The following is a 24,821-nucleotide window of genomic DNA, read 5'->3' as shown; positions in this document are numbered from 1 at the left end:
AGAGTAACAAGTTCACATTCAGATTTCACTCAAAAATCTCTTCCAAATTAAATGTAATAAATACACAGCAATCCACAAACGTTAAGAATAATACTGCTTTTAATCATTGAATAAGCTTACTTTTATCATTCATGATCATTCATTTTTTATATTTATGGGACGCCATCCAAATATTATATTATCAAATTCAAAATAAGGCATTCAGTGGTAAAAATCTTAGAGAAATAGACAAAACAACTAAAATAACCAAATACCATATTAAATATTACCGTGTTTCCCCGAAAATAAGACCCTGTCTTATATTTTTTTGAACCCTGAAATAAGTGCTTGGCCTTATCGCCGTGCGCTCAAAAGCCCGATTGGGCTTATTATCAGGGGATGTCTTATTTTGCAGGAAACAGGGTATATATATAAATATAATTTATTTTCCCATATATCTATGCATGTTTTAAGGGTTTATTTATTTAGTCAAAATTAGAAGCTTCTTTTTATTTAGAAGAGTAGTATATAATTGACCGTTTGAAAAGTGTCAGGGTTATTAATGCAAAATCTCAAAAAGTAAAAATTGACAAATAGAACTAGGTGGATACAGTTAAATATTCCTAACACTCATTTTCCCCAAATACCTGAAATGTATACTTCATATTTATACTCCCTAAATATTGAATTTATAAGACATGGTCATTGCCTTACCTCAGGAAGGAAATTATGCTTTTTTATGACCTGATATAGCATTTCATGAGTTTCTATAGCAGGTCGAATATCACCTTTCAGTACCTAGAATTCAAGGAAAAAAGGTACATCACATTATATTTAAATAGAAGAGTATATTATTTTCCAATCCACAGCACAGGGCATTACAGTAAGACTCCAAGTTAACAATAATCTAATGAAAACGATTTTACATTTATTTTAAAAAGGTAAGTTGTTCATTAAAAGCAATGGACTTGATGACAACACTATTTATGTCCTCTAACTAAAAACATACATTTGCTTTGAGTATGTAGTAGTTAGTGATACACAGAAAGTATCAAATTTGCACCATTTTAAATTCAGATTAGTCTGTAGCAAGTTTGAAATATTGTTCTGGGTTTGCCACATTGTTGTTGTTTTTCTGTATTTGATATAGGCTGTTTTGAACATTCTGGAAGTATTTCAGATTTGAAAAAGTGAAAATGGGACGTTTCGAATTTGCATATCCTTTATTTTATTTATTTTATTTATTAAATTTATATCCCGCCCTTCTCCCCAAAGGGACTCAGGGTGGTGAACAGCCGAGAATTAAAATAACATACAATATAAAAGTTAAAATAATTAAGAATAAATTAAATTAAACGGCCGCCCCAATTTAAAACCCCTAGCAATACAATTAAAAAAACTAACTCCTAAAACCTATTCAGGCCAGGCCGGCTTGTTGAAATAAAAACGTCTTCAGGGCCTTACGGAAAGTGCGGAGATCCGGAATCAGCCGTAATCCGTGAGGTAGCTCGTTCCAGAGGGCAGGTGCTCCCACAGAGAAGGCTCTCCCCCTGGGGGCCGCCAGCCGACATTGCTTGACCAACGGCACTCTGAGGAGGCCCTCTCTGTGAGACCGTATTGGCCGGTGGGAGGTTATCGGTAGCAGCAGGCGGTCTCGTAAATACCCTGGCCCTAAGCCATGGAGCGCTTTAAAGATGAGAACCAACACCTTGAAGCGCACCCGGAAGACCACCGGGAGCCAGTGCAGCTCGCGCAGGAGAGGTGTTATATGGGAGCGCCATGTCGCTCCCGTGATCACCCGCGCGGCCGCATTCTGGACCAGTTGGAGCCTCCGGGTGCTCCTCAAAGGGAGCCCCATGTAGAGAGTGTTAGCGTAGTCCAGGCGAGAAGTGACGAGAGCATGAGTGACTGTGCATAAGGAATCCCGACTCAGAAAGGGGCGCAACTGGCGTATCAGGTGAACCTGATAGAAAGCCCCCCTGGCCATGGCCGTCATCTGCTCTTCTAAAGACAGCCGTGTGTCCAGGAGGACGCCCAAGTTGCGAGCCCCCTCTGTGGGGGTCAATGACTCGTCCCCAATAGCCAGTGATGGCGCCAGCTGGCTATATCGGGATGCCGGCATCCACAGCCACTTGGTCTTGGAAGGGTTGAGTCGAAGCCTGTTTCTCCCCATCCAGACTCGCATGGCCTCCAGACACTGGGACATCACTTCAAGGGCATCGTTGGGGTGTTATGGGGTGGAGATGTACAGCTGAATGTCATCAGCATACAGATGGCATTGCACCCCAAATCCATGGATGATCTCACCCAGCGGCTTCACATAAATGTTGAACAGGAGTGGCGAGAGGACCGACCCTTGTGGTACCCCACAAACAAGGCGCCTCGAGGTCGACCTCTGCCCCCCTGCCAACACAGACTGCGACCGGTCGGAGAGATAGGAGGAGAACCACCGCAACACGGTGCCTTCCACCCCCAATCCCTCCAGCCGGTGCAGCATGATACCATGGTCGATGGTATCAAATGCCGCTGAGAGATCTAATAGGACCAAAACAGAGGAGCAACCCCTGTCCTGAGCCCTCCAGAGATCATCAACCAACGCGACCAATGCCGTTTCCATGCTGTACCCAGGCCTGAAGCCGGACTGGCATGGATCTAGATAGACGGTTTCATCCAGGTACTGCGGGAGCTGTTGCGCAACCACACTCTCAACAACCTTCGCAATAAAGCGAAAGTTGGAGACAGGACGGTAGTTAGCCATAACAGTCGGATCCAGAGAAGGCTTCTTAAGGAGGGGCCTCACCACTGCCTCTTTCAAAGCAGGCGGCAGGAAACCCTCCCCCAAAGAAGCATTTATAATCCTTTGGAGCCAGCCTCGCGTAACCTCCCGGGTAGCCAGTACCAGCCAGGAGGGACACGGGTCCAGTAAACATGTGGTTGCGTTTAACCTCCCCAGAATCCTGTCCACGTCCTCAGGAGTCACAGGATCGAACTCGTCCCAGATAACATTCTCAAGACCCGCCTCAGCCACCCCGCCAGAATCTACCCAGTCAGAGTCCAAGCCTTCCCGAATCTGAGTGATTTTATCATGCAGATACTGTACAAAATCCTCAGCCTGCCCTTGCAGGGGGTCCTCCCGCGCTCCCTGATGTAGGAGGGAGCGGGTCACTCTAAACAAGGCGGCTGGGCGGTTATCTGCCGATGCAATAAGAGAGGAAAAGTAGTCACACTTTGCCGCTTTTATCGCCACTAAATAGGTCTTAATACGAGACCTAATTAGTGTTCAATCGGATTCGGAGCGACTGGCTCTCCAACCACTCTCTAGGCGTCTTTTCCGGCGTTTCATCCCCCTCAGCTCCTCGGTGAACCAAGGAGCTGGGCAGGTGCGACGCCGGGTCAGAGGCTGCAAAGGCACGACATGATCCAAAGCCCCGGCGGCCGTCCTATCCCAGGTGGCCACCAGATCTTCAGTCGAGTCGTGAGCCAAAGCCTCAGGAAATAGCCCAAGCTCCCTCTGGAATCTCTCCGGATCCATCAGGCGCCTGGGGCGGAACCACCTAATCAGTTCCACCTCCCTGCAGTGGGGTGCAGCGGTCAGAAAGTCCTGCCTCAGGAGAGACTGGTCAGACCATGACAGGGGCTCAATAGCTATATCCCCTATAACCTGGCCATTCAACCACTGAATGTGGCAATCTTTTAACAAAGTATAAAATAGCCTGTCTATAAAATTATTGTTTATAATAAATACAGATTATTAAATGATGCTGAAGTGCATCAGTTGAAATCGCTTAAGAAATACAATGTTAACAAGTACATGTGGAATATCTAATAATTTTACAAACATTCTTAATGTCTAACAAATGAATAATTTAGGGAGAAAGATGACCCTGCGCACAGATAAAGAATCCTGTGAAAATTAATTGCATTATTTGAGGACTAATATTAATTGAGGGGGATGTGGTTAGAGATTATGTTATCTCCTGAATGTTGGTTGTTTTTTGTATATTGTTGTGCTTCTACCTTGTGAAGCCATCTAGAGATGCTTTGGAATTGAGTGGCTTTGAAATATAATATCATTGGATGAAAATGTTTTGCACGTGCAACTTACTTGCAAACCAGGAAAAAATGCTAGTAGTGAGTCCATCCATGTGCGAGCATTGAGCATTGGCTTGTGTATGTGCACATCAAGCAAAAGAGGTGGCTGGCTGATGTATCTCATTATGGCATCATAATGCTAGAAAATATCAACATTTGATGTATTTATTCACTTTGATTACTGAAGCTGACTTAAAGCAGATAAGCACACTAAACAATAATGCTTAGATTTAGAGGCTGTAAGCCAAATATCAGCCAAATACAGCTTTTATTTAAAAAGGAAATCAGCCATACTCTTCAACTACTTTACTTAAGACATAAATAATACGGTCAGAAATACAATTTACATAATTTTTATTACGTTACTTAAAATGAAGTATTCAATTAATCTAAGGTCCATAAACAAGCAGAATATGCAATTAAAGGATTACCTTCTGTCCCCAAGATCAGTTTTTCTTTCTCTATTCACAGGTAGTCTTCAACTTCTAACCATTCATTTAGCAACCATTTCAATTTATAATGGCGCTGAAAAAATGACCTACAAACAGCCCTTACACTTACAAGGATCACAGTAACTCCATGGTCATGTAATCAAGATTTGGTGCTTGGCAGCTGGCATCTATTTATAACAGTTGCAGCATCCCAGGGTCATGTGATCATCATACGTGACCTTCCCAGACAGCTTCCAAGAAGTGAAGTTGGTCAGGGAAACCAGATTAATAATCATATGATTTGCTTAACAACTATGGCAAAAAGGGTTGTAAAATCTGGCATGATTTGCTTAACAACCCCCTTACTTAGTAATGGAAATTCTGGTCACAATCATGCTTGTAGGTCAAGGACTATCTGTATTTTCCTCAACTGTACTTTAATCGCAATAAAGCTCTAGTCTTGGATACATAGCATTGGCATAAACTTGCTTCAGGACAGAATATGTTACATTCAAGACAAGTTATAGTGAACATTTTAGCTGCCAATTTTTTTTTGGTCAACATGATAGTTCTAAATCTATCTAAATCCAAAAACATATAAACATTAGCAAATATTTTGATTCACTTATTTATTGCCCATTTTACTTCCAAAACTTAAGAATTCTAAACGTGGGTGATGCCTCATTAATAGGCAACTTTAAAATGAATTCTATGATTAATTTGAGTTTTTTTATTACAGATATACCAATATTTGGAAGTAGATGAATTTTATGCTAAATGGAACAATGAAAAAAAGGCAACTTGTGCTGGAATGGAAGAAACATCATATAATTATTTCTGATTGTAATAACACACTAATTTTAGAAGAACAGATCGACAATATCTAACATAATACATCACAAGCATAGTACAAAGTTCTATAGTTCAAGGAGAGAGAAATTCCATCTGTACTTACGGTGTTAAATCTTTCTAAAAAACTGTCATCTCCAAGCAAGACATAGGCCTTTAATAAATACTCATAATACGAATCTATTCCTGCTCCAACTCCGCTATCTAGAATAAGATACAAATGTTAATACAATTAATTTCATTACTAGTTTTCAGTTCCATGAAGTAAGTTCTTATTGCTATAAAACAATTAAGTGCAACCAAGAAACAGATAAAAAGGGCCATGGGATGAAAGTAAGCATAATCAGTGGTGGGATTCAAATAATTTAACAACCAGTTCTCTGCCCTAATGACCAGCTGGATAGGAGTGGCTTGGTAGTCATGTGACCATGTGGGTGTGGCCAACTCAACGTCACTCACATCGATGGGTGCTTCGCCTTAGCTGTTAATAAAGGTTAACCAAAGGCAGTTTCTGTAAGCAGGGCAATAAAAATTAGGCTAGAAACAACACCAGAATGTTTCCTTCCTGCCTTCCTTACAGGATTAGCCCTGTAAAGTGGAAAAAAACAAAATAAGATTTCTTCCAACCGGTTCTCCAAACTGCTTAAAAAGTTAACAACCAGTTCTCCTGAATAGGTGCGAACTGGCTGTATCCCAATATTGAGCATAATGCAATATCTTTTTTTAGTCCAAAGTTAGGCACAATTTTCTGACATACAGTTTAAATCCTCTATATAAAACACCTCTAATCTCCAATCTCATTGTTATGTAATTAAGAGGGAACATAGCTTCATACCTTTACGGACCCAGTCACCCGTATGAATGTTAATAGTAACTCCTACTAAATTGCTGCTACGTTGCCTTTTCTCCCAAAGGAAATCAAGGGCCTTCCGAGCATATTCCTATAGAAAATAAAATTAACATTTTCTAATTAAATACAGTTTTACATGCAATGAAGTAGTCAGAAAATTGATGCAAGCAATAAATTTATTCAGTGGTTCTACTTTTAAACTTACACAAGTTGATACAACAATAAATTCTATTTTGTATGTATTGGACATCTCAGAGAAGGCTTTAAAAAAGTTGGATGCAAATGCGTTGCTGCCAAAGATGCATCATAAAAATTGGAAATAACTCATATAGTTTGGACTTGTCATACTATTGCTGCAGTTTGGACACCGAGAGATCATTAATATAACCTTAGATTGATCAGAGTTGCTAAAAATGCAAATTACCTGTTTGGCTGTAAACCCCAGCCATTCAAAATGTAAGATCAATACCATTATACATGGGGAATGTTCCTTAAGAATTGTCTTACAATATTGGAAGGATAACTCTATACTGGACTCACACCAACAGATGGCAAATGTGTACTTCTGAAATAAACCTCTTTTTTTTACAAATAGGCAACAAGAAGGACTTTTGAGTAAGCTTGTCAAATTTGGGGAGCTGTATTTCCAGAGTCTTTTTTCCCCTTTTGGGGGGGGAAGTAGAATTAATATCATTTTGTAGTAAACCTCCACTTAATGGACTAAAAAAGAAAGAAGTGTATATTAGAGCTAGATGCCTATTAAATAACAAATGGTATTCTTCGGACACCCAAACATATTGATATATCAAAAAAACCTCCTCACTAATAATGCCTATTTTGAGGAGACGCAACAAATACTGTTCAGACTGATTCAGACTTGAACCAGTATTTGGGGCAAAGCTTTATTGCCTGAAATTCAAACAAAAGAATTCAGATTCAAAGAACACTGTACAGTATCTTAAATCCAAATCCAAAGTCTGTCAAAATAAATCCCTCAAATCAAACATTTGTCATAATTTTTTTCATTAGAATGAAAACGTAATAAAAAAATCAGGAAACAATATTATATACCAATATTAACCTCTAGAAGAATAGTTATGAGTGCCAAAACAATAAAATTATGATTGTTAATAAACAAAAATAGCTCATTCATTTAAAAACCCCACCCTATTCTTTGCTTCAAGCAATAGATGTTTGGTAATTTGGGACACCATATATTAAAAGCCTCAAGTAGCATGGCCAAATTTCAAATGGACACAGCTTCTTTAAACTTTGTAATTAAGGATTAACTGCTGGCTCCACTTCTATCTGTAAAGTTTCTAAAATCTACTTTGAATAATATTGCAGATTAATGGATTAGTAAAAGAAAATGTTGCCCATTAAAACTGAAACTGTAGGTTTATTGTATACAATGATTTTGTTGCAGTATTCTCTATGGCTAATTGCAAGAATTCTAAATATAACTTCAAGAAAAGATAACGACTAAAATGCAGATATTGTAAAAATCGAAGTATCTGGAATTATAGGAAGAGTTGGACTGATAACATGCAATGATGCAGAAATGAATTTAATAGAGTTTTAAGAAAATAATTCTTTTTTTATTGACAATCCCTAATATAAATGCAGACTTCATTCTAGATGTCACTAAAAATGCAGCTTCAAAATCAAATTGACTGTTATACGAAATGGAATTTGAGATGGTGTCTGGTCAGCCAAAATCTTTCTGTGTAGACTGTATAACAGACCGTAAATTATTAATGTCAAATAAGCAAGTCTTTCAGCATAATTAAAGCAAGTACTTGTCCCAAAAAGATTTGTGTTGAAGGACATACAATCCAAAAATAAGAAACATATAAAGACAAAATCAGTATGCTGTCCTTATGCATAAGATATACTTAGGAGTTATAGAAGAGACATGGCCAATACTGTAGTTATAATACTGTCCAATGGTAAGGTGTCAGGCACAAATAAAATTTCTAATGAACTACTTAATTGATTGAGGGAATATCATATGTATGTTTATGTTGTTCTAAGTTAGTCTTTGAAATTTTGCGGCAACACACAATTTAATACAATATTGTATAATTACACAGGGTATTTCATGTTCATATATTATAATGATTTGTATTTATTAAACAATTATACTGCCCAACTCTCAACATCTCTGAGTGGCTCACAACTATCAAAGAAATTACAACAAAATCAATTTAAAAAATAAAGATAAAAGGTTACATTATGTCATAAAGAGTCTCACTCTCCCAAACACAGCACAACCTTCAGGCCCTGGAACAGAACGCTGATAGATATTTTAAGCAGTACCTCATAATATAAATAGAAAAGCAATTTCTGGTATGAGAGATTCAGTGACCAGTTCAGCAACAGAACATGGCTGAAATTAATACTATCAAGTAATTATACGATTTTTAAAAAATCAAAAGTTAGCAGTTGCACAAAAATAATTCATCACTTATCATTAAACAAACCTCAAATATTGATGCCCCTGTGAAACGACTCAGAGCAGCAAACTCTAAGATCAACGTTCCTGCACAAGCTGTACAAGTTTCAGTCTCTGTTCCTGTCCGGGCTTCTGGACTTCTTAGACCAAATTTTAAATTAATCTAGAAGAAAAAGAAATGCTAAAATCTGTTATTGTGATAATGCTATTTCTTAAACACTTAGAAAAATAAATAGATATGTTTTTTTCAAACAAGACACAATAAGTAGTCACTAAGTTTGTACTATATTGCAGAAAAGCTGGAATAATTAAGTAAGCTGCAGCAGTTAGAAGCAAAGAATGTACAGCACCATAAAAAAAATAGTGCTCAACAACTTTTGAGTGTGGCAAACCTATGCAAACTGACCTATTATATGAGTTTAAATGTCAATGCTAAAGTCACTGGTGCTTTAACTTTAAATGAAGCTGTCTCTGAGTATATCACCTGCTATAGAGAGAGCAGTCCTCATTTTCATAATCAAACCATATGGCTTTTTAAGTCCATTGCATTTGAAAATGTAGTACATATAAACATATAAATATCTTCATAAACCATGCTATTAGCTGAAGAGTTAAGATTCTAAGCGTTATAAAAATCAGAAGTTTTCACCGATATCACTGATAACTCTCTCTCTCTGACTCAACATGTAATTTTATAATACTGGAAAAACAAATAATACATGGCATACATTAGTCTTAGTTCAGAGTTTACTTACTCTTGGATATGGGAGCCCACTTGTGGTGTTAAAAGCTGGCAACAGTTTGTAGCCTAACTGTTTTGCCATGTGCAGAAGTTCTCCATTGTACCACTGCATGACTTCACCTTTCTCTTTCAGCATGATTGCTACGGAGTGCCCACCTAAAAGACCTCTGGATAAAATGAAAGGGAGAAGTCAGGAAGTTTATTAACTTAGTGAATGCTGATACAGAAGAGAACCAAAGACTGGGGAAGCAGAGGAGAAGAGAATGTCACTCTTCAAACTGCTTCCAATCTCTAATGATGTTTAGTAATTACAGTTATACTAGCCTTAAACATAGCATAAGTGCTGAAAAACTGAAAATAGTTTGTAGAATGTTTAAATATTACTTACTTCTAAAAAGTGTATATAAATGAAGATGTGTAAACCTTTTTGACAGTAATGCAGAAAATGCAGTTTACAAAAAGGATAGGTTTACAAACTATGAACTATGAATTCTATTATGCTTAAAAATTTAAGAAATAAGTTTATTTAATTTGAGATCACAAAATGTATAAAGGTAATCATTGGCAGATTTACAAATCTGATCCCTTTTGTCCCAGTATAAAACTTACCCAAGCACTCTTATGTTTGTTTCAAACACTGATACCACAATGTCGTTGTCTAAATTAACATCTCTAATTACTTTTTTAACAGCATCTTCAAACTCTTTGGTTTTATTTAACACCTGCAAAACAAGAGTAAACAGGCTGATTATCTCTTAAGAAGCTAAGTTTTGTTAAGGAGAAACTTGAAGTTTCATTTTAAATAAAAAATAAAGAATATCAGATTCTGTCATCTTTGGTTAGCAACAAAATCCTATTACAAAGGCAAACTCTGAATGAAGGTTGTCAGGTTTGTTTAATTTATCCTTCTCAAAACCAGTAAAAGAGGTATAGTTGAGCAATACATACTGAAGAAATCTGAAATCTCATTACATTTTCAAGCCACTTAAGGTATAAGTGCTGTCTAGGAGCAGGGAGAGCCAGGTGTTAGTTCACTCTCAAAAGCTCATGGATGATTTTGGAATAATCACAATCTCTAAAGCCCAACCTATGTACTCCACTGGGTTGTGCCTGTGAGAAAAATGGGATGGGGGAGCACTGTGTATGCCACTTTATATCACTAATCCATTTTCTAAAGGTAGATTATAATTTAAGTAAATCAAGTATTTGGTTAAGGACAATTATTAAATTCTACACAATCATGTAATGAGAATTTAGATTTAATACATTAGAAGAAATCAAACCTACCACAAGAGTGTCCAAAGTATCTATTAGTGTCAGTGAAAACCTGGGTGAAAAAGGAGAGATGAAAAATAGGATTTAATCAAATGCAATAATTTATTATTAAATGTTCATGTAAGAACTTGTAACAAGTGCCTATTACTAAAAATGGTGGACAGTGTTCTCCTTCCTCAAGTTGATGAACTGTTAAAGACACAGAATGCTTTCATGAATCATTGAAGACTTTTGAAAACAGACTATATATTAAAAATATGCAGCTTCAACAATTCATAAAAACTATAAATGACTTCAGCAGTTTGTCAGCTCAAGAGAGTTCAACACCATCTGCCATGGCAACCAACACCTGTTTGCAATGGTTGTAGCATTCCCAGAGCCACATGATCACCATTTGCTATCTTCCCAGGAGGGCTTCTGATAAGCAAAGTCAACGGAAGAAGTGAAATTCACTTATCAACCGCAGCAAAAAAGATCACAAAATTGGACAGATATCATTTAGCAACCATATCACTTTGCAATGGAAGTTCCTGTCCCAATTGTGGTAATATTTTAAATTAATATTTATTTTACTTAGTTTAACTGTTTTATGTTATTAAAACACTGTAACCTGCTGCAACATTCTCCAGATAATGCACAGACTAAAAATAATTTAAAGAAATTAATAATATTTATCTGATGCAATTATTAGTCAGATATTATTTTTGCTTTTCTCCCTTTTGGTAAATATTCCTGTTCTGTTTATGGCTATTTATTCAGAATTTAGGTTCAGTTTTATTGGATTTGTAATAATGGATCCACAGAATTTCAATTAAATCTAAATACTGAATCTTCAATAATTATTTCAAAATACTAACTTTCCCAAGGCATCATCCACATCTCCACGACTTGGCTCTTGACCCCGAATTCTTCCACGGCAAGTTAAAGGCATGAGCTCATCAGCTGGGTAAGCATGTTCCTATTGGGAAAAAAAGGAAATGAAAAACAAAACAGAATAATAATCTAGTGAAGTTGAAATGCATGATACAATAGCAATTAGATCAAGTTTTACCCAGTGGTGAAATGTAAAATTTGTTATTACCGGTTCTGTGGGCGTGGCTTGGGGGGGTAATGTGACTGGGTGGGCATGGCCAACCTTTTTTTAAAAAAACTTTTAAAACCATTTTTTCTACCACCTCTTTGGCCGAAGAGGTTGTAGAAAAAATGGTTTTAAAAGCCTCTGACAATCTCAGCTAAGCAGGGCAATCATCAGAAGCTTTTTTTTACACTTTTAAAAGCATTTTAAAAGCCTCTGATGATTGCGCAGGTCTGCTGGGCTTGTGGGGGGGAGCAGGGATTTTTGCTACTGGTTCTCTGAACCACCCGCCGCCATCGCTACCGGATTGACCATGCAATGCTGCAGCTGGTCATAAATGTGAGTCAGTTGCCAAGTGTCCAAAATATGATAACATCAGTGCAGAGGGGTGGGGAGGCAGCAGTCATAACTTTGAAGGCATGTTGTAAGTAGGTTTATTAAGATGAAGAATGGTTACATATTGGTGGAGCACCAATTTTTGTATTTGCAAGATTGGCTTTTAAATGTTTCTTATTCAGCACCTCTCATGTTGCTAAGCTAAGAGTTCATTGCACCATTATTGTACATAAATAGGAATTGTCAGCAAGTTGTTTTGAATTAATTCAAATTGTTTTAAAGAGATAATTAATGTAATTCAGGAATATAAATAAAATATTCACAATGGTTTTGTCATCTAGAACTAGTTACACCTGAAAGTCTCTTACACTGTTTTCATTTAAAGAAAATTGGGAAGACATCCTTGCAATCTGAACATTGCCCCTTCTGCCTCCATCCTCAGAAAAGCATACAATCTAACTTAAAACTTAAATACAATTGAATAATCCCTTTGGAATAAGAAAGTATTTACATTCAAAATAATGTATTTAAGAAGATCACTACATTGACAAGTAGTGGTCAGCAGATTTTTCAAAACAAGATCCTTAAAATGGTGTGTTACATTCTCTCTAATGTCCCTAAAAGGGATGTGTAAAATGTATAAAATTTAAAGGATTTTGGAAATACTTCAATTTAAAAAACTGTTTGATACAGGCTGTGCCAACCATTTCAAGAATATCCAGTCTGAAACAGAAATTATGAGCTTAGAACACTTTCAGAATGGCTAAAATGGATTCTGTAAGGATTTAAACCTTTTAAATGCAGAACAAAGTATCTAACTCAATATATTTCAGAATATATTGATACACACCACTAGTTCTTAATAGAAATATACACCATAATAGGATGGCAGAATTTCATTTCCAAACCAAAATTCAAACTTTGCCTTCAGAAAAAGTGCTAGCAGATAATTCATCTTTGTGTATATGTATATTTTGTACCTTTACCATTTTTTGCCGTATGTACGTCCATATACAAATAAAATCAAATGACATTACTTTAACTATTCCAAAATACTGAAAAAGCATGATACCTTTTAATGTCACAATTTGCTTTGTTAAATAGTAAATTTAGCAATAACCTTTAAAAAAACCACATTGTGGCACATGAGACGACCACATTCTCACATTTATAAAGATGATGATTCTGCTCTTTTACTAGCTCTGAAGATAATCCTTACATTTATTTGACCTTTACTCACATTATTTTCGACGCTGATGGAAAGGACTTAAATGATAATAAGGATTCTATATTTCTTTGAAATGTCAGTAGCCTCAAGATAAGAAGTTGCACAAGATGTCACTTAAAAACATTTTACAAAATATACAGGATTGCAGATTTGTCAACAAATTATCTGGTACAGAAGTGTCACACTAGGCTTTTATGGGTATACTGTAGGCAAGAGGGTTTAGGGCAAGTCATCAGCTGGATTGTATTTTTAAATCCATCTAAACATTCTTCTCTCCTTATCACTAAGTGAACATCAAATCTGAAGGAGCAGAATTTGTAACTATGAGCACTATGTAATTCTTTACAAAACTCAGTAAAAAAATGGAACTTTTCATTGAAGAAATATGTGATATATAAAGCAAGATTTAATGAACATTCCCTTTTTAAAAGTAGAAAAGCGCATTTTCCAATAACTTCAAATAGTAATAAAATCTATTTCTAGAATAGAATTTTGCTACATTACTGTAAAAATAATCAACTAAAAAGCCTTACAAGATTGGAAAATGAAGAAAGAACTGATCCATAGAATCATCAAGATTAGCATCATCAAAAAAAAAGTTTAAATCCTTGATCTTGTTTGCCAAATTCAATACACTCACAAATTCTATTTGCTTAAGGCTTTAGGACCCATATTAAATAAATATCCTTTTAACATATAAGCTTCCAGGATGTGCCAAGTCATATACTTCCTTAAATATAATACAAATAATTCATACTACAAGTATAGAAATCCTTTGCCATCTCACAAATGATAAAAAAGCCTTTTCACAACACAGTGTAAAAGAATGACAGCATGCCCTAGGTTTTCCCCAGCACAAAAAATATATATACAATTTTATGTATATTTTATTTGCAGTTATGTGTACCATACTTATAAATACAGTAGGGCATAAATGTGCCAGTTCTGTCCTATGAAATACATAAAACAGATTGAAAACCATGAAAATAGTAAGTCCCAGATGAATATTTTAGCAGTCAAAATTAGTATCTTATTCATAGTTTCAGTGTTATTCTCTGCAAGAAATTCATATTACCCGTATTCACTAAAACTCTTGATAAAAATGTTTACCATGAAATTATGCAACAATAATTCATCTTAGCTAATTATGATCGATTGAAGGGTTTGCCAAGCAACTTGTATATCTGTGATTAGTGGGATTTTAATAAAACACATGATTTCCATCTTAGACACGAAAGCTACACCTAAATTGTATTATAGCTTAAACAGTTTTATTAGATTAGTAAGTATCTTTATCTGAATTGTTTCAAGGAAAGAATTATAAAATTTCTAGCATGACAAAGAATCTACCTTTTTTTAAATGTAGGCTTTATTTCATATCATAATTTTAAAAAGAGTTTAAAAATTGTGTAAGTAACTCTGAACAGCTCTAGCTGATCTAAATAGAACTGTTTCACTGGATTGGAGTCCCTGGTCCTGGAATGTTTTTGTCATGATCATAATCTGCAACTCCTTCCCATATTATAGATTATGCTTTTCAATTCAACAAATTCAAGGACTGAGAAAAAGGTTTCATACCTAGGACAAAAAAGCCAGTTTTAAACAGATTAAGTTTCAACATGTAAACAGCCTTACAATTAAACAAGGAAGAACTGCAGTGTACATTCACTGTAAATAATACATCAGGCCAAACCATACATTAATACAATCCACTTTGAACTAGTTTTTCAGTTGCTGATAGTATGATTCAGCATATTACACCAAACAATAATTATGACCCTTAATTTAGTACAAGAATGAGCATCCAATAGCCTGCCAATCATCTGTGGACCCCAAATTCCTTTTTGGAGACTTGCCATTGAATTTTGTTAATTAAGCTATCAGGGAATGGAAGTATGATCTCTCCCCATTGTTTACAGGGGGAAAAATATTAGGTTTGAGGTTTCTCTTAGGCTTAATACACTAAGGAAAGAAACAAAAACCAGATTCCAAAAACATAGTATCAGTATGAAAGCAGAGCACTGCTTGTCTATTACTATCTGCAGGTGATGGGCTGGCTAACCTTGCATTAAATCATGATTAATTAAAAATACACTAGCAAGAGTTCATCATGTATAGTTTATGTAAAAACAGCTTTAAAACAGAGTGTTATTAACATTAAAATAATATAAACATTGCACTTACCATGTAATTACTATAGGCATGATCAAACATTTCCTGTACTTGATTTCTGAAAAACAGATAAAACCAGAATAATTCAATTGTGCTCAAGTGAAAGATTTACTAGCAATATTTTTTCTTAATCTGCAGAGACTTTCCAAACATTTTGATGAACTGTTGGGAATTTTACAATAAGATGCAACAAACAATACAACTGAGCATTTATATAAAACCAAAATCTACACACTATTTCCATTTTATGAACATTTACTTTAACAATCCTAAGCTATGTAGCCATTTGTTATTATAAGAGAGCAATGATTCTTTATGAGATTATTTTTAAAAACACTTTTTTTTAACTTAATAGGAATTCAAAATGATTATATGAATGTAGATGTTCCAAAAAGAGATCCATGTACAGTATCTATTGGGCTTTCCAAGCAGATAAGATTCAATGCTAGTGTGATTTTTTTGTGCTAAGTTTTTTATGACAGAACTTAGTTCAGTTTAGCTGATCTCAAAAAAGAAAAAAAAAGTAAAATATGGTTAGCATTTAGAAGGACGATTACAGTAAAAAGAGATTTCAGGATAGTATGCTAGATTGAGAATTCAGAAGTATCCTGGAAGGGGGCAATCAATTCTGTACAGTTGCCAAGAAAATTACATGGCCATTTTCATGAAATCATGGGTTCAGATTCAAATGTGCATTGCTAACTCTGCTTAAATTTAAAAAATGTGCCAACTGAATACTGTTGTCACTATGTTTGTCATAAAACTCACTGAACCTATATGGGTATATAGCCGTGATGGCGAACCTGTGGCACGCATGCCAGAGGTGGCACGCAGAGCCCTCTCTGTGGGCATGTGTGCAGTTGCCAGCTGCTCTTCCAGTTTCCATCGTGCACATGCATGCTGGCCAGCTGGTTTGGCGCACATGCACACCGGCCAGCTGCTCTCTTCCGGGTTCCGGTGCACGTGCGTTCCAGTTTCAGCACTCAGTGCCAAAAAGGTTAACCATCACTGGTATATAGGGTATAACCATACATCTATCAATTTATATCTATGATTATGCAATAAAACATCAGACAATCTTATATACTTACATACTTATATATTTACTTTATTGAGGTATCTCAATAAAAAATGAAACATCTGCTTTTAAGTAAATATGTACAAAATTGTATATGGTTAAATAGTTCCTCGAAGAGGAAGTACCATTAAATAAAATAAGTCTATTTAAATCTTATGATGAAATCAAATACATTTTCATACCAAAGATAGGCTTTACTGAAATACTGCAATTAATAAAGCAATCAAGCCATGAACTATGAAATTCTTAATTTTAGAGCCCCAGAATTAATAAAAAAAATAGAATCCAAGTTCTATTTTTCATAAAGGCCAGAGGATTCCAGAAAGTCTAATGTTCTCCTAATGCTCTCAAAAAATGAAATTGTTTTCTGCCATAGGTTAAATTAATATTACGAGAGTTTTAAAAAAGTGAAATGTGCAAATATTATAAATGTAATGTGTAGGTGCATTCTTGATTATTAGTAGACACAGACATTGAAGGTATTTGCAATAGTCAGGTTCCTCAGATGTACATTTCTGTTGAACATGTGCACTTTTTGGTTTTATTCTATGAAACACCAGCATCTGATTTGCCTTATTTAGCTCACTATTTGCCATCATTTTAAAGTATCTGGTCTTTCAAAACAAAATACTGTTTGCACAGCTAACAAGATTATCCCTTAACAATGAACCTTTTAAAGTAATTATATTATCCACATAGCATTTCAGTTTACAGGGACTTCAACTGTCCTCAAAGGAGGTCAACAGCGAAGAAATAAATGTATTTCTCTGAGAAGTCCCAAAATTACTTTCAACTGTGGGATTCACTCCTCTTTGCCAATATCTGCTATATCACATATTATATACAAAATTCTGTATTAAGTACACTTGTGCCTTCTTATAGAAATATTAGAACCGCCATCATACTGCCATATATGATAAACACATGGAAAAAAACATGCGTCACTGAAAAGTTGATCAGCAAAACTCGCAATACCAAAATGAGCAAAAAAAAGTGTACCAACCCACCTACAAAAAGCAACAACAGAGAGATAAGAAGAAAAGTTCAACGAACTTACATAACTGAGCTTTTACTTTGTACAAACATCATTTTCTAGAATGATATCCATGCGTTTACGATCCTAGTAGCATATTTTAAACTTGGGGAACTGCATCTTTCAGTTTTAAAAAAAAGCCCTCTCCCATCTTTCTGTTCTCTCTCAATGACAGCATTTGTTTTGAACTGTTATTACTCACTTTGACTAACCAAAGTTCTTACATCCCTGCCTTGCTATGACACTCATCATTTCTAGACAGGGAAGTTTCACAAAATAGTGGTGGGTGGAGAAAACAATTCCTAGGGCATGGAGGTAAAAAAAAAAAAATCTAATGAAATACAATTTAGATTTTGAAAACCTACCCAGTAATAAATATATATTTATATATGTGTGTGTACAGTTAATATTTCGGGTTTCTTCTCGTGTAATAATATAAATCAAATTAAATCAAATTAATTGTGAACATATCCCTATATACATATATACCCGTGAAAACTTACATAGACATACATACATACTTACTTACTTACTTACTTAATTTATTTATTTAAATTTGTATACCGCCCTTCTCCCGAAGGACTCAGGGCAGTGAACAGCCAAAATTAAAATACATACAATATAAAATTTAAAATAATTTAAAAACAGGATTAAATCAAATTGGCTTCCCAAAAATTAAAACCCATTACCCTTAAAATAACCCATTAAAATTTTAAGCCAGCCCAGCTTGCTGAAATAGGAAGGTCTTCAAAGCTCGACGGAAGGTCCGGAGGTCCGGGATCAGTCGTATTCCTGGGGGTAGCTCGTTCCAGAGGGCGGGTGCCCCCACAGAGAAGGCTCTCCCCCTGGGGGTCGTCAGTCGACATTGCTTGACCAACGGCACCCTGAGGAGGCCCTCTCTGTGGGAGCGAATTGGCCGGTGGGAGGTTATCGGTGGCAGAAGGTGATCTCATAAATAACCGGGTCCTAAGCCATGGAGCGCTTTGAAGGTGAAACCAATACCTTGAAGCGCACCCGGAAGACCACCAGAAGCCAGTGCAGCTCGCGCAGGCAAGGGGTCACATGGGAGTGCCATGTCGCCCCCATAATTCCCGTGCGGCCGCATTCTGGTAATATATTTATTGGCCAACTTTACATTTAAAAACTGAAATAAAAAAAATGAGCTGGGGTATCCTTCTCAGTCTGCCTCGGGGACAAGCTTGAAATCAGCCTGTGTCAGTCTGGTTAAAGACGACTTCAATGTAACTTGCTCGGTCTCCTCAGGCAGCCAAATGCAACCTACAAAAAGGAGCGGGACTTCAATCAGGACAGTGCCGGAAGGGAACCTTAGAGGTCTTCTAGTCCAACCATCACTCCTTCCTCGAGCTACGACACAATATGCTCCCACGGTTCGCAACCGGGCCAACGGCATCCTCGCCAAGGTAGGCTCGGCTGCGGCACAGAAAAAAGAAGAAAAAGAAGCGGGCGACGGGGGAAAAGCGCTCTTACCCAAGATGACGCTTCTCCTCCCGGCTCATCGCCTGCACAGCCGGCGCTGCTGCCAACACCGAAGAAGCGGAGAGGAGGCCCAAAGCCAGCAGTTTCCAGCCGGACCAACGGCCTGCCAGGCGGTTGCCGCTCCTTCCCTCGCCCCCAGCTGCTGCTCCGCTCATAGCGGCAGCTGCCCCGCTAGGCCCGGTTCTGTCCCATCCCTTCAAACAGCGCGGCCGCCACCACAAGACGAGGGACCAGCCCTTCGCTCGCCTCCTCTAGCTCGCTCGCTCTCTCTCACCCTCCCTTTCTCTGGCGTAGCCAAGGAAACCGGAATTTTGCCGCTAGGTTGCTTCCGGGTTCCCTTCCGGTCGCGCGACACGCCGCTGCCCGCGGCCCAATGAGATCCAGATTTTGTATCACCTGACCGTACGTTATTCCTCCCTCCTCCCTCCCTCCCTCCCGGATGCAGTGATACGTGGAACAAACGGGCGGGCTACCTCCTAACCTGGACGTGGCTGTCGCACTCTCAACAAGATAAGAATTTGCTCTAGCGACCGCTCTTTCTCTCTCTTCTCTCTCTTTCCGTCGAAATACGTAATTTCCGGCTTCATGTTACACATGATCCACGTTTGAAAAATTATGCCCAGGGCTGAATTTAGAACGCCCCACCACCACACACAATACATTGAATGTAATTACAGGGGTCTCCAACCTTGGCAACTTTAAGCCTGGCGGACTTCAACTCCCAGAATTCCCCAGCCAGCAAAGCTGGCTGGGGAACGCCAGGCTTAAAGTTGCCAAGGTTGGAGACCCCTGTAATAGGGAATCTACCTGCCCCGAGATGTCGGGCATTTTTGTTATATCAGAGGTGTTCGTGATGTCCTGATCAGGCAGGGAAAGAAGGGAGGCTTTACGGAGGTCGGAATCGCGGCGATTTCACGTTGATTTGATGCTCGGAGCCACGACGGCTTGATGGACGCTACTCGGCTTCGGAATAGAGAATGTGATCGTGGCGAACCTGCGCGGCTCGGAGTTGGGCTTTTAGAAGCTTCCCCGAGCGGACGTTCTGTCCCTTACCTACGTCGCAATACCAGGGCTGTGACCTTGAGAACGGCCCGTTTCAGCATACGGTAGCACTGAAGTTGTCGCCCAGGCTTAGTGACACACCTCCAATTTTTTTTTTTTTTTTTACCAAGTTAAAAAAATAAAAATCTGCGTTCAAATCGAATTGTTCGCTTTCTGCATTTTCTTTGTCTGGGTCATCATCCTTCCCCCCCCCCCTCCATACAGTAACAGTAACAGAATTGGAAGGAGGGACCTTGGAGGTCATCTAGTCCAACCCCCTGCTCACGCCGCCGAGCTTTCTGATCGACAAGCTCAGTGTCTTAGCCACTGAGCCACTTAGTCAGGCTATGGTCCTCTATATCTATCTGCAGTTGAACCTGATGCTTTGCCAATCGGATAAAGAGATATATCTCTTAAGATAATGCCGAGATGGTAGTATGGAACGTATCCTAAGCATCTTCGTTATATTTGCTGCAACCAACAGGCATGACCTCCACCAGGAATCAGTGGGGGAAATGGTTGTTTCCTGTTCTCACTCAAATCTTTAATATTGCTTTTAATTTTTGAAAAACAGTTAGAGCATCGTTTTTTGCCGTAGTCCCTCAATTTGCATATTTATTTATTTGTATCCCATATTTTTTTACAAAAAAACCTCAAGACAACAAACATATCCAACACAATTTTCTCTTCCTATTTTGCCCAGAACAACCACCCTGAGAAGTGGATTGGGTTGAGAATGACTGGTTCGAAGTCACCCAGCTGTCTTTCATGGCTAAGGTATGATCATATTCATGGTCTCTCACTTTCTAGTGCCTTAACCACTGACTAGACTAAACTGGCTTATATTGGAAGCTGCAGGATTACAATTAGAGTGGACAGAAGAGAGAATTGATAGGAGTTGACAGATATTTCTATCAACCCCGTCATTTCAAATGACTGAATTCCTGGGATTGGAGAGCAAAATACTTTAATACTCAAGTCACAACATTGCTATTGTTCTATTCTTTCCTTTGGCAGTTTATTATCACCGTTCAGAAAATTTATCTGCCTGCCTGCCTACCTCCTATCTATCCTCTCTCCCTCCCTCCACCTGTCATTAGTTCTTGTTATGTAACCAGCCCATTTCCATTTCAATTCCCCCTCTTGATTATATTGTATACTTTAGTTTATTTTCTTAACCATGTGCAGGTCTTTCTATTTTGTCTTGTAATGCCGAGCATGTATCTTTCCATGTATCTATGACCAAGGCAGTCATAGAATGGATCCTACTTGATAAAAAGTGTCCACTAAAGAGACATAAAACAAGATGGATCGATGACATCAGCAAATATTGTGGGCCCAATTGGCAAAAAAAGCTCAGGATCTTATTGGTTGGAAAAATGCGGAAGAGGCCTTCTTCCTGTAGTGGATAGAAAATGGCTAAAATGATGATGATATCACATATATCTAGTAAAAAGCAACCATGTTCTAAAATTTTAAATATATACCCATAGAAATTACAGGTCATAAAAACAAACTGTTGTATTAGCTACTGCTTTTATGTCCAAGGTTTAATCACATTAAATAATTGTAATTCAAGTTCTGCCAATCTTCCGCAAGCAGAAGAAAATAAGTTTTATGTTTCTGAGATTGCCAGGATTCTAGTATAAACAAGGCAACTTTTAGACAAAAGCATGACGTAAGAGTCTTCAGTTTGAAGCCAACATCACAGTAACAATTTCTGTTATAAAACAGGACCATGGGAATTTGGGAATCAACAAGACTTGGGCACATTCTCTCGAAAACCTCCAGAAATGTTCTTATCATTTTCATTGTGGTTAAAAAACCTCTTATTAGGTAATTTTTAATTAAATGGAAATGAAATCTAATTTAGATTTTTAATCTCTGCTGTCTATGTGTCCTGTTTCTTGTGGTGTTTTGGACAAAACAGGCCTGTTCTGGAACCAAGGACTGTTTCTAATTTTGAAGTTTAATCCTGGAAAAACCAGCAAACCACTTGCATAATGTATCTAATCAAGGTCTCAGTCCTTCAGGCATGCCAGTTAAAGGCAAAGTTACCATCTTTGCCATGCCAGCTATCAGGAAATGCAACAAAGGCAACCAAAGGAAAATTGACTTTGACTGGGGGCTTTAATGCCATGGTGGCACAGGGGTTAGAATGCAATATTGCAGGCTAATTCTGCTGACTGCCAGCAGTTCGATCCTGACTGGCTCAAGATTGATTCAACTTTCCATCCTTCCGAGGTCAGTAAAATGAAGATCCAGATTGTTGGGGGCAATTTACTGCTTAGAGAGGGCTGTGAAGCACTATGAAGTGTATATATTTCTAAGTGCTATTGCTATTGCTATTTTGAGGGACGGGGAGGAAAGGGAATGGGAAAAAAGCCAAGAAAGTAATAGTCATTTTTTTAGATTTATCTCCAAGATCATCTGAACTTGATTCTCTTTAGGCTTATCCAGGCTTTGGAGAGACAAAGGAACTATTGGTAAAAGCAGCTGCATTCAAATATTTCTTTTTTAGACTTTAAAAAGAAAATATATTGATCAAGTTCAACATCACTTGAAAAGTTAGAGAAATTGTTTTTATTTGCATACAGATGTTATTGGAGCCCAGATAAATTACAAGGAACTAAACCCAGGTACTCTGAGCAAAATTGGAAAGGTGGTAATCTTGCTTAAAAGCCAGGTGCTGCCTCTGACACACCAATGTAGTGTTTGATGTGAGGAATAAAGCTTATATTTAACCTAATTATCAGTTTATTACAGCAGTCTACAACATGCTGTAGAAAGTGTGAAAACTGGCCAATTCATATATTGCTTCATCTGTGTTCCCACATACTTCATAAGAGTTGGTTAGATATGTGAACTGCAAATTCTGTTTATTTCTTTGAGTAAAGCACAATACTTGATAAAGTACAGAAGCCCCAATTCAAGTATTAGATTGTCAAAAGATTTACAAAGTAACACAGTCCCCCTCTCTACACATTTCTTGGCATGGCACAATGAGGCAAAACATTTTTTTCCCGTTTGTTTTGTTCCCATGTTGTTTCTTTACCTCAGCAATTCAGAAAGGCGGCAACCTTTACCCACCCTTAGCAATGCTGGTATAAAGTGCATTTCCTTCCCCCCACACATACACAATATGCTAATGTAGGAAGCTCACCCCCCACCCCGAATGAAATATTTTGGGGAACATTAAAATATTTCCCCAAAGGAGAAATGGAGAAAAATCTTAACAAAGGCAGAAAGCAGCCCCAACAGCCTCCAGCAGACACCTGAAGTCTTTAGAGATTGATATTTTGTGCCCATTAAGAAAGACTGGGCCAATCTATTCACAAACAAAACACTTTCAGCTCCGGTTGATGGGATTAAGAAGGACAGGACATGACTTTTGGGACATAATAGGATTAACCCACCCACCATTAGAATAGCAAAAGACATGAAGCTCACTACATTGCACCCTAACCCTAACCCTAACCCTGGAGCAGGGGTGAAATCCAACAAGTTCTAACAGGTTCTGGAGAACCGGTAGCGGAAATTTTGAGTAGTTTGGAGAACCGGCAAATATCTCTGGCTGGCCCCAGAGTGGGGTGGGAATGGAGATTTTGCAATATCCTTCCTCTGCCACGCCCACCAAGTCACGCCCACAGAACGGGTAGAGAAAAATTGTGGATTTCACCCCTGCCCTGGAATATTTCAAACACAAAACCCCCAAGAATGTATAAAAGCCTACCTATCCCAATCCCATTTTGTCAGCTGTCCCAGAACTACATGCTGTTGTTGGTTCTGCTCATCAATAAACAGAGTCCTCCTTTTCAATCAGCCTCAATTTTATTTCCAGTGCCTTTCTCCTGGATTGGAACCAGACTGGATTTGTCTTCCTACAGTAACATCATCCAGGACAGAGTCAAGATACAAGTTCTCTTATGCTTCATTAGCCATTATCTTAAAGCTAAATCAGATAACCACACCAGGAAGGTGTGTTGTTTTAATGTTAGGAAGCATGGGTGTAACCTTCCTCTCATGTTACTAGCCAGCACCCATTCTAGTCATCATTTTTAAACAACCTAAAGAGATTGCTGAATAAATAGGAATCCCTCAATTTTTCTCCAGTTTAAAAGCTAAAAGACTAAATTTGTACGTGGGATATATTTCCTAAATTGTTATTTTCCCTTTTTGTCTTCCAAATATTTCCACCATTTACTTTCATAGCTTCAGTCCTGCACTGTATTCATTATCTCAAAATTAGGTGTTTGTATTTATGATCTGTATATTTGTCCTTATGCAATGGGTTGCCACTGTAATCGGCAAATATGATATTCACTGGGATTTTGTAAATACCTAGCAACCCTTCCACCCCCAAATAAGTCCCAAACCTCTTTTGATGAAATGCACAATGTGAAAGATTAATATTTTATTTGTAAATGTGCAGTTGAATAAAGTTAACCACATTACATTGTGTTTGTAGTTCTTTTAGTCAAGTTGATTATTCAAATGAAATATGTACACATAAAGAATGTTAAATGATATCTGGAACATTCTATGCATAGGAAAAAAATCATCAACATATGAAATTAGATCTAATAGATAAAATTATATCTAATTTTAAAAAGTCTCAAGAGAAGAAACTTTCTAAAAAGATTATTTCCTATTAAATACTCAAATCTTCAAAATGAGAAAAAAGGAAT

General features: G+C 37.5%; 1 protein-coding gene and 1 long non-coding RNA gene across 3 annotated transcripts in view; one reads left to right on the top strand and one right to left on the bottom strand.

Annotated features, from left to right (window-relative positions):
• Positions 1–19,538, bottom strand: part of EDEM3 (ER degradation enhancing alpha-mannosidase like protein 3) — a 39,828-nt gene extending 20,290 nt beyond the window's left edge. For both annotated transcript variants that reach the window (XM_034409623.3, XM_034409624.3), the window contains exons 1-11: positions 19,084–19,538; positions 15,497–15,542; positions 11,531–11,631; positions 10,686–10,725; positions 10,008–10,120; positions 9,412–9,565; positions 8,685–8,819; positions 6,187–6,292; positions 5,458–5,555; positions 4,085–4,210; positions 694–777 (exon numbers count right to left, since the gene is read on the bottom strand). In XM_034409623.3, coding sequence (XP_034265514.1) covers positions 694–777; positions 4,085–4,210; positions 5,458–5,555; positions 6,187–6,292; positions 8,685–8,819; positions 9,412–9,565; positions 10,008–10,120; positions 10,686–10,725; positions 11,531–11,631; positions 15,497–15,542; positions 19,084–19,247 — 1,167 coding nt within the window. In that variant the 5' untranslated portion in view covers positions 19,248–19,538. The remainder of the gene's footprint in view (positions 1–693; positions 778–4,084; positions 4,211–5,457; positions 5,556–6,186; positions 6,293–8,684; positions 8,820–9,411; positions 9,566–10,007; positions 10,121–10,685; positions 10,726–11,530; positions 11,632–15,496; positions 15,543–19,083) is intronic.
• An 11-nt stretch (positions 19,539–19,549) lies between these two features.
• Positions 19,550–24,591, top strand: LOC148114704 (uncharacterized). Its single transcript, XR_015733188.1, has 2 exons — positions 19,550–20,910; positions 23,975–24,591. It is a non-coding gene; the product is annotated as an uncharacterized LOC148114704 (long non-coding RNA).
• Positions 24,592–24,821: the final 230 nt, after the last annotated feature.

The sequence above is a fragment of the Pantherophis guttatus genome, chromosome 3 (genome assembly GCF_059756535.1).
Source record: "Pantherophis guttatus breed Tessera chromosome 3, ASM5975653v1, whole genome shotgun sequence".
Lineage (NCBI taxonomy): Eukaryota > Metazoa > Chordata > Lepidosauria > Squamata > Colubridae > Pantherophis > Pantherophis guttatus.
Note: the sequence above shows the minus strand (reverse complement) of the source record. Positions and strands in the feature narration are given on the sequence as shown.